The sequence below is a fragment of the Benincasa hispida genome, chromosome 10 (assembly GCF_027475165.1).
Source record: "Benincasa hispida cultivar pf3 chromosome 10, pf3_genome.v1.1, whole genome shotgun sequence".
Lineage (NCBI taxonomy): Eukaryota > Viridiplantae > Streptophyta > Magnoliopsida > Cucurbitales > Cucurbitaceae > Benincasa > Benincasa hispida.
In genome coordinates this window covers 48,901,402-48,912,567 of record NC_143487.1, presented here as the reverse complement: position 1 = coordinate 48,912,567, position 11,166 = coordinate 48,901,402, and the positions used below count along the sequence as shown (strand labels likewise).

Genomic DNA, 11,166 nt, shown 5'->3' with positions numbered 1-11,166 from the left:
CATGACCTACTAGATGAACCAACTTCAATAACTCTTATTGAGCTGTTGAGTTCTTCAACAACTCTTGTTGAAGGTTTAGTAGTTTCCTTGGAAAGTTCATTCAACACAATCTTACTGCGGAACTTATGCTCCCTAATGTGGTCCTCCTCTAGAAAGGTAGCGTTTTTCGACACAAACACTTTAATTTCTTTAGGATCGTAAAAGGAACCACCTCTCATTCCTGTTGAAGGATCCTAAATTGAAGGGAACCATGAGCAGAAGAAAGATCGTCCCAAATCCATTTTTCATTGAATGTAAATTTTACAGTAAATAAAGAAATAGATATGCATTTATATAAATTACAACATGCTATTAAAAAAGGTTTTAGAAACCTTACATTTGAAGACTTTTCTTCAAGAATCCCTCGAATAGCACACGAACGCCTTGAAGACTCTCTTCAAGAAAACTTCGATCAAGAGCACGAACACTACCATAAAGACTTCCTCGGTATTCTCAGGTAGAGAACCCAGGAGTGGTGGGCTCTAGCTATTTTAGATCAAGGTAATTTTAGTAATAAGGAGGAAGGCTTGAAATTGTTCACCAACAACTCAAAATCGCCCATAAAACTCTTCTGTTGTTATCCAATCTCTCAATCAAGAACAGATTCTGGAAGAAGGAGACTCTCTCATGTCTTTCAAAAAACTAAAAACCACAACCACCCACTTACGTGGGTGGAAAGAAAAGAGGGGGAGGGAGTGGTAACTCACTCCCTCATTTTTATTTAAAATAAAATAAAAATGATATTTAATGTATATAAATATAAATATGATAACTAACTTATCATATTATATATTATATCAAATATAACATATAGATTTAATATTGTATCATATACAATATAATCTATAGTTTCTTTTCTCTCTTATATGTCATTTAATATAAATCATTTGTATCAAATTTAACAAATATGAATCTAATTCATATTAATAATATTTGAATCTTATTCAAATATTTATTTCCTCTCACTAAAGCCATAATATATCAATTACATTATAATAATTATATCACATATAATTAAAATAACTTAATTATATCATATATAATCAAAATCCCTCTATTAATTTGAACAATTCAAATTAATCCAAAAACTGATTCTCATTTAATCCTATTGAGCTACGAAGGGGACCTCATGAACCTGTAACTTGAAGCTCCAACAGTACAAGAATAATTAATCAAACTCTTTAATTAAATTATTCACCATTCAATAACTATTGGGCGCTCCACTAAAGACCGACAACTGCACTCTTCACACTATAGAATATTTGTGTCCATTGGATATAACCAATCAACAGTACGATGATCCTTCACAAATTGCTTGTAAGTACAGCTAGGCCAAAATTACCGTTTTTCCCCTATAGTTACATCTAACTCTTTAAGTACCACTGATCCCTCTAATGAACAATAGATCATAGTCCAACTATGACTAAACCTCTCTCAGGCCAGGAGAGGGTGTGGCGCCACATTGTTCAAGCCTCAGTATCAACCCTTAAGGGAGTAATTTATCTACTTACCCCAACCTCGGAGAAGGAGTTAATTCTTTCTTGTGAAACTATGTTCCCAATTCCCCAATCATACGAATCCCCAAAATGGTGGGCTTGTTGAGTCGGCGATCTGGCCATCTCACCCATACAAATCAAAGGATTAACTTCATAAGCACACTCAGGATTCAAGTCATGTTACTTATGGTCATCTTGATGAAATGTATGTCTCTATTATGAACGGCGTTATATAAGAGACTAAACATTTTGTGGTCCGGTCTTATACAAACTCCTTTGTATAGAATATGCTCACATGTCTATACATGAATGATCAGGACCAGATCATTTGTAGCACTTTATAACAATTGTCAAAAAAGTAATCAATATTAACAAATTGAGTGGATTTGTTATTGATAACTTTAAATTGAAATAGACAAAGATAGAACACTATCTCTGTCTATCTGAAATAGATAGTGATAGAGGGTTATCACTTGGTTATATATGTCTATCTGAGATAGTAGAGGGCTATCTCTATCTATCTCATATAGACAATGATAGAGAACTGAAATAGAAAACTCAAGAACAAAATAAATAAAAAAAATATCATTCGTAAACTCTAATGTCAATTCATATGTCTATACATGTATTATAATGAAAAAAAATAAAGATTAAATCATTTGATTAATTGGTTCAAGTTTGTAATTCCTACTATTGTGGCTTTTATGATTACAACAAGTACATTTTGATGAACTTTTAAATTCACCTATAAATGGAATTCTTTGTTTTTTTTGGTCTTCTAGCTTGACGTTCAATAATAAGAGGTAATGTTTTCATGACATCATCTTCAACTCTCCAATCCAAATGAACTCCAACATGTTGAACACAACCACTGTATACTACTGATAATGTTCTTTTATAATAAAAGTCATCTACATAAGAATAGGTATCTAAATTAAGCATTCGGAGAACAACAAGTGGATGTGCACATGGAATTTCCTCAAAATCCTATACTTGACAACTACAAGATCCCAAATCTAGCTTCACAATGAACTATTTATGTCCATTCATTATCTTGCATTCAGTGTTGCTAATGGAATCAACCTAATAGATAAATACGAGAAAGTAATCAGTATCAACAAATAGATTATTGTCATCGTCTATCTGAGATAGGCAGAGATAGAGCACTATCAGTGTCTATCTGAGATAGACAGTGATAGATAGACAATAAGAAAAAGACAGAATTCTTACTAAGAAACTTCTTGACTTTTCATGTTCTCGTTGTAATATGTTCTCAGCCCAAGAAGTCAAAAGAGTTTTCATTACAAAAACAGCTTTACTTTGATCATAAAACCACTTTTGCAATACATCTCTAATTGAACTTAGCATGCTAGCCACGAGTAATTCTTTAGCATCTTTAAAATTTGAGTGTATACTTTCTGCAACATTTGACGTCATCATTCCATACCTTCTTCTTCGTGGATAAGCCCGAGACCACTTCTCAAACCTAACACTACTAAGATAACTTCTAATATTCGGACAGATTGACTCCATGGATCTTATGTGGTACTTAAAGTCAGTAGTAGTGTAGGAATTAGCATGACTAAAGAAATAATTACCAAGCAATGGATCCTTAAAATGAAGTTTCAAGTTTCTTAAGAGATGTTGTATGCATACACAGTACTCAACATTAGCAAACACTCTTAAAAATCCTTTAAAAATGCTAAGATGCCTAACAGAAACAATGACTAGATTCTCTCGTTCCCCAAAACTACTTCGTAAGTTTTCAAAAAACCATGTCCATAATGCATCATTTTCATAATCTACAATACCAAATTCAAGGGAAAATATTTGATTGTTACCATCTACTGATGAATCTGTTAATAGCATGCCACCAAACTTACACTTCAAAAATGCGCCATCGACAGATATGATAGGTCTACAATACTTCCATCCCTCGATTGATGCACAAAAAGCCATGAAGCAAAACTTAAAATCTATCATCAATTTCTAAATCGATGTAGGCACCTATAAAAACACATAAAAACATTTCTATCAGCGTAAATAGTAACAGAACTGTATAAATAGATGGTTTTCTTCTACTGTGGCCATACTCAATCTTTGAAAGATTGAAGATCGAGCACTTGAAGGCTTAATACGATCGAAGACAGAAGTTCTTTGCTTCATTTCTTCTGAGTCGTTGACTTCTTCGATAGTTATATGATTGTTGTCGACTTTCACTATGCCGACAGTGTGACATGCAATAACTTCTTATACTTTCTCTGGATGATTATTGAGAAAGCTTCTTAGGAGAAATTCTACCAAAGTTGTCGGCCATCGAAATTGAGGGAAGTCCTTGTCTTCTTTCTTAGCAGGCTTAGGCTTCCATGTCATCTTTTTGCCTTTCCTTTTATAAGTCTTATTCCTTCTTCTATAGCTTCGATAGAAACATGACTCTTTTTAGGTGGATTTTGACTATCTTCTTTTTCGACGAGTCAACTATCCACCCTTCGTTGTCATCTTCAACGAGCTCATCTTTCTTTTTGGAATTTGTTGTTTGAATCTCTTGCTAGAACCGAACAACTATAGGATCGAAGGATCAGGCTTTGTCTTTGAGCATGGGACATAGACAATGTTGGAACACTTGAAGTCGCCGCTACTGTAGCGTGATTTGTCTGAGCTACTTCATCCAAATCTAGTTCAATCTTCTTTTCACAAGCTAGCTTCAAAATTCGTTCCTTCAGCACGAAACACCTTTCAACTGGGTGACTAATGACCCGGTGATACTTGCAGTAGTTAGAATCATCTACTTTTTTTGTTTGTTTCAGCCGCTTGCATTCCGACAGCTGAATAAGTTGCTTCTCTAGTAGTTACTCCAACATATCTACCACATCAGAGTCAGGGAATGGATAAACCTTCTCCTGTTCTCTTTAAGAGTTGGAAGTCGCTTCTCGCCCTCATTGTACCTTCTTTCAAATTTTGTTTGTTTTCCTTTAGAGGAAAGTTTCAGCGGGGTCACATGAATGACCATAGATTCTTTTGTGGCACTATCCATGATCTTTTCAGTGCCCTTGGCTTCATTTTTGTATTTTTTCCCTTCAAGGACCAGGAAATCTTTAGTTCCCCTGTTGGTGATGCTCAGCTTCATATCATGAGCGCGTGTTGCCAACTCCTCAAACGTACGAGGTTTTATTCCTTGTAGGATGTAGAGAAGCTCTCAGTGTATGCCTTGAGTACACATCTACACTGCATATAATTTAGTGAGTCTATCTTTGCAATCCATACTCAAATCTCTCCATCAGTTGATGTAATCAATGATTGTCTCTCCCTTTAACTATTTGGTGTTCGTCAGTTCCATCATGCTAACAGTGTGCCTTGTACTGTAGAAGCAGTTCAGGAACTCCCTTTCTAGCTGTTCCCAACTGTCAATCAATTCTAGCTCCAAATCAGTATACCAATCAAACGCATTTCCTTTCAAGGTACGGATGAACTGCTTGACTAGCTGATCTTCTCTAGTTCTTGCATTTTTGCAGGTTTCAATGAAGTGTGCAACATGTTGTTTTGGATTGCCCTTTCCATCGAACTGCTTGAACTTTGGAGGTTGATACCCAGCTGGCATTCTCAAGTTATCGATTTTCTTGGTGTACGACTTGGAGTATATAAAGAAGGACTGTGATGGTCCTCCGTACTGAGCCCTTATGAAGTTCATAATCATATCCTGCAGCTGTTGAATTGACAGGGTGGCAACAGAGGTATATTGTTGCGGCTGGCCTTCCTACATGATAGTCTTTCCTTTGTCATTGGCTTTTGTAGCTGGAGATTGACTCGACTTGAAAGTTTCTCGAGCCTGTATTTCGTCTCCTAAAGCAGCGATTTCATGATCTCGCTCTTCTACAACTTTCGTTAGGATATTTATATTTGTCTCCATCTCTGCCATGGTCGACTCAGTCGTTATGTTAGTCATCATGACAGATACTACATCAAAATGTGATTCTTTCTCTGATAGATCAGTAGCAGAAGCATAGTTCTCGAACAAAGGGATTTTCTATGATGACAATCCCGCCTTTAAAAGATTCCATCAGCTGGTCCCGGATTTCCTCCATAATGACAGAGCTTATGTAAGTGTTGTTTGTGACAGTAGCTTTGGATGCAGCTTTCTTTGGTGCCATTTGTAGATTTGTTGACTCGGATAATGAGAGAGAGATGAGATGTAGAGATATCTCACTGGGTGTGCCAATTTGTTCACACGAGATTTCAAAAGAAATTTATTTCGTGGAACTTGAATTTTGTATTTGTATCAATTTTGTGGAAAGTAAGTACAATTTCTAATACATAATATTTTGATATTTTCAAAATAATCTATAGTCTTTAAGCTGGTTGATCTTCTTAGATGATCGACCTTTGGGCTTTTTGATCTTCTTGGATGATCGGCCTTTGGGCTTGATGATCTTCTTGGACAATCGACCTTTGGGCTTGTTGATCTTTTTAAACGATGGCTTTTGGGCTTGTTGATCTTCTTGAATGATCGACTTTTAGGCTTGTTGATCTTCTTGAACGATCGAATTTTGGGCTTGTCGATCTTCTTGGATGATCAATGCTTGCACGAGGCTTCCGAAGAAACTTGTTTCGTGGAGTTGAACTTTAAGGAACTCTTAACAAAGAGCATTTATGAGCGCGTTCGAATATTTTCGATTTCATTGTGACCGAAATACAACACATACATTCTAACAGATAGTTATAACACTAATTAACGGCGTGCTTTGATAAATAAAATACAAAGGATTGAGTTCACATACCAGTTGAAGACTCTCTTTAAACTCGAACTCAACGCAGTGGAAGAACCTCTACGAACTCTATCGCCCAGCAAGTCAGTCGGCTACGGTAGCATGATGGTCTACACGAATGGCAGCAATACGAACAAGCACGAGCAAGCAGAAGCGGGGATGACACTACCAGTTAGAGCCCTTGGTATTCTCGAAGTGAGAATCCAAAGTGTGGTCTTTGGTGAATTTTGTAGAGGTCGGAGAAAAGGTTGATCGTGTAAACGATAAGCAAGTGGGAGAGAAAGATATCGTATAGCAGGGATGCTTATCGTTTAGACAAAGCTACACGATCTGTAGGTTTTACTAAGCGATCGTCTAGTAATAGGTAAACAATCGTTTAGAAAATGCGACACACTAGGCGATTGTTTAGGGAAGCTAAGCGATCGTTTCGAGAAAGGGCGTGCGATCGTTTAGACGCGAGGTGTGTGATTGTTTAGACGATGAGACTCTATCGTATAGACTCTCAGCTAGGTGACCGATACTTTTTCACACCGATTGCGAATTGTTACTAACTTTTGCAAAATGAAACAAATTTTCATTTTATTCTTCGGTTATCATAACCGAATACGATTTCTCCCACCAACGCACGATTGAAAAGAATATTTCGGCTAATTATCTCATAATTAACCAATTTAATAATAAATGAATATAATCATATTATATTCTTACCCTATAGTTTGATATCACATATCTACTATAGTAATTTCTCCTCCACTTGATATAAATCATATTTATATCTAATTTCCTCCAAAAATAATGTATCTCATACATTTAGCCAATTATATCATATATAATTAACCAATTCAGTTATATCATATATAATCGAACTCTCTCTTATCAATTTGAACATTTTAAACTGACTTAAACACTGATTCTCGACTTTATCCAAGCTACCTAAAGAACCTTATGGACTTATGGCTCGAAGCTTCAACGGTACGTGAATAGCTGACTAAACTCTTTAGCCACAAGATCCATCATCCGTTAACTGCTAGGCATTCCACTAAAGACCAAAGCTGAACTCTTCTTACCATAGATATATTTCTGTGTCCATCAGATATAACCAATCATGAGTACGATAACACTTCACAGATACTCGTAAGTACAGCTAGGCCAATTTATCGTTTTTCCCCTGTAGTTACATCTCACTCCTTAAGTACCACTGATTCCTCTAATGAACAATACAACATAGTCCAACTATGTATGAACATCTCTCGGGCCAAGAGAAGGTGTGTGGTGCCACATCGTTCAAGCTCTGGAATGAGCCCTTAAAGAAGCTATCCATCTACTTGCCACTACCTCGGGGAAGAAGTGAATTCCATCTTGTGTAGCTGAGTTTCCAGACCTCAAATCAGACGAATCCCCAAAATGGTAAGTTTGAATCGGCGACCTGGCCACTCGCACCCATACAAATCAAATGACCGCTCTCAATGGCAGGAGTTCCCAACTAACTTAGGATTGAGGTCATGTTACCTATGGTCATCTAGTGAAGTGAAGTCTCTATTATGCACGGTGTTATATAACGAGATGTTAACACTTCGTGGTCAGATCTTATACAAACTCTTTGTATAGGACGCCTCCGCTCGTATGTCCCCTACACGAATGATCAGGATCAGATCATCTGTGACAAATCACAATACTTGTGACCATTCCACAAAGCAGGCTGCATCCGTAGCATTACCAGGATAAGGTTTCCCTACTATATCCATATACTACAGACCATTTTGATTATCACTCAAGACATGATCCACTTGTATGTCACCACATACATGCGTAAGTTACATATAGATAACTAGAGATTTTATGTTTATTAGTTTGTGGTAAAGCAAATAAAACATACGACTGAGAAAAATCAAGATGTGAAGTAAATATCATATATTATACAACACAAGCATTCGTACAAACAGTTTACAAACTATAGAACACGAGACTTTAGGGCATCAACCCCAACTGAACTTGAGTTGGTGTTGAAGTTGATGTTGATTTGATGCGATGTGGTTCGATCTCTAGTACTTGATCCTCTGATTCTCTCTCGGTTGAATGCGTACGCTTGATGTATAGAAGCGGGGCATGTGAATGTTCTTGAGCTTCAAGTCTTGGAAGAATACTTGTATCTTCAAAGGACTTCAGTCTTCAAGCGCGGTCTGATTGCTTGTATCTTCAAAGGACTTCGGTCTTCAGAACTTTGATATGTCTTATGATCTTCAGAGCTTTAGTGTTTTCTGATCTTCAGAGCTTTGATATGCCTTCTGATCCTCAGAGTTGTAGTCTCTTCTTATCTTCAAAGTTTTGGAGGAGTCATGTTCTTTAGATCCTTGGAGCTTCAGACTTCAGATATTCAGAGAGATTTTGCCTTCAATTCCTCCAACCTCTCCCAAATGAAGAATAAGACCTCTATTTATAGAGGTTTCTCATGGGCCTTACATGGGCTTTGACCTAATTACTTTATTGGCCCAAATTGGGTTTGGGCTAAAGTTGGGCTTGGGCCCATTTGTTGTTGGGCCAAAATACTGGATTTGATCTTAATCTTTAATTTTAACCCAAAAGTTCACCATGGATTTGAATTGGGTTGGACCCGAGCGACTTTAATTATTTGACCCAATCCAACTTATAATTTTTCTGATAGGTTCGGGCTTTCATTGATGATATGGCAACTTGTGATTCGCCGAAATTTCTCATTCAACAAGTATATATGTCAATTCTTTTTTAAAATGATGAATATATTAAGAATTTACTTGAAAAAAAAATAAAATTTGAGTGACGACCTACTTAACATGAATGAAAGTTTAAGAACACACCAACATATTTTTAACACAAATTTGAAAGTTCATAAATTTATTAGATAATTTTTAAATTTTAATGTTAAAATAAATATAAGATGGAGAGACAAAAAAATTCTACTAAAATTTTACTGATATATGTCAACATTTCTATTATATCGTAACAAAATTAATAGAACATAAAAGATAAGCAACAAAAAGTCACTAATATAAATTTAATATTGGTAAAATAATATCATTTTGATTCTTATACTTGTTTACTCAATTTTAGTTCATATATTTTCAAAAAATCTTAAACTTAGTCCTTAATGCTTGTTTATAATTGATTTTTTTAAAAAATTTTTTAATTATCTATTAGCATTTTCTCTAAAAAAACAAAAATATTGAAAACATATTCACATATTATATTTCGTTGCATGGAAATTATTATTTAATCAATTTTGATAAAAAGTATTTTGGATGGACTAAATTTAAAATGTATTATAAATATAGTTACTCAAATAGACATTTGAAAGTACATTGACCAAAATTAATCAAACTTTAAAGTATAGGCACCAAAATGATAACATGAAAATACTTATAAATAATAGCAAAATATCACCGTCTATTTACAATGAACCACGATAGACTACTTATCTGTGCATGTGATAAGGCACATAGAGTAGTTTATCACAGACTATCGCAAGATAGTGAAATTTTGTTATATTTGTAAATATTTTAGTTCATTTTTTTTATATTTGAAAACAACCTTAAAATATATATTAATATGATTTATTTTTAAATTTTTCGAATAGATTTTTTTTTTCAAAAAAATCATATTATCGATATTTTATCCATATTTCCGTAAAATTAGACTTCACATAAATAAACATAAAATATTATGGCAAATATCTTGAATTTGAGGGGCAATTTGGTACTATAGTACTTATTAAGGCTCCTTCGAAATCCCAAACGAAACATCCCCGCAAACGCACTACACAAAAGCGCTTTTCCTTCTCTTTCAATCCAAAACCTTCACCGGAAAACAACCAAAATGTCACTGGATACGTCTAAAAGCAACAAGATCCGTCGCATTGTCCGCCTCCGTCAAATGCTACAACACTGGCGCAAGAAGGCACGTGCGGCGGCCTACAGAGCACCGCCATCCGACGTTCCCGCCGGTCACGTCGCTGTCTGCGTCGGCAGCGGCTGCCGGCGATTCATCGTCCGCGCTACCTTCCTGAACCATCCGATCTTCCGTAAGTTACTCTCACAGGCCGAAGAAGAATACGGCTTCGAAACGCGAGGTCCTCTGGCTCTTCCGTGCGATGAATCGGTCTTCGAAGAAGTTCTCCGTGTCGTCGCTCGCTCTGAGTTGAGTAACTCATCGCGAAATTCGAATCTCAAGGATTTACAAAGGCGATGCGATGAAGATGTAAGAATTAAAAACCTCGAGTTCTTAGGCGAATCGAGACCTTTACTGTATGGATTCTCTGATAACAAATCCGTTTGTTGAAGTCTTTGAGTAACTGAGTTGCCGCCGAATCGACTCGGACATCGCTGAATCGAGTTCCGGTGAGTCGATAGACTTCTTCTTTTTTACTTTTATGTGCTAACAAATATCACAGTGGTAAAATTATCGGATTATACCGAAGCTACGGGTCCTCCTCTGGTCAGATTTGGCCGGAGAGACGGCCCGACGGCTATTAACGGTTGCGTTAGCGAGTCAGTCGGCGTGGAATCGGTGGTTTTTCTTCTTCTCTTATAGCCTGTAAATGCCCTAATGAGGCCTCCATTAACTTTTTTTTTCCTTGTAGAAAATTGAAGAAAAGTATAGATAAGTCTTCTTTTTAGTATTCATTCATAAAATAGTTCAAATTTCAAGTGATGAAAGGGAAAAATTCATCTAGTTTTTTAGGTCAATATCATCTTGCAACCATCGTTTGAATTACTTTGCTTGATGGAAGATCAAACAATCGACTTTTATAAAATTCATTAATTTACTAATGTAGATTTTTATCTATGATGTATTATTTGAAAATTAGAATATGATGTAATTTACTTCTAAATCAT

At 35.9% G+C, this 11,166-nt stretch overlaps 1 protein-coding gene across 1 annotated transcript; it reads left to right on the top strand.

The window, feature by feature from the left end:
• Window positions 1-10,056: 10,056 nt before the first annotated feature.
• LOC120088690 (SAUR-like auxin-responsive protein family) lies at window positions 10,057-10,953 on the top strand. Its single transcript, XM_039046109.2, has one exon. The coding sequence runs from the start codon at window positions 10,148-10,150 to the stop codon at window positions 10,607-10,609; it is 462 nt and encodes a 153-aa protein (XP_038902037.1). The 5' UTR covers window positions 10,057-10,147; the 3' UTR covers window positions 10,610-10,953.
• The last annotated feature ends 213 nt before the right edge of the window (window positions 10,954-11,166 follow it).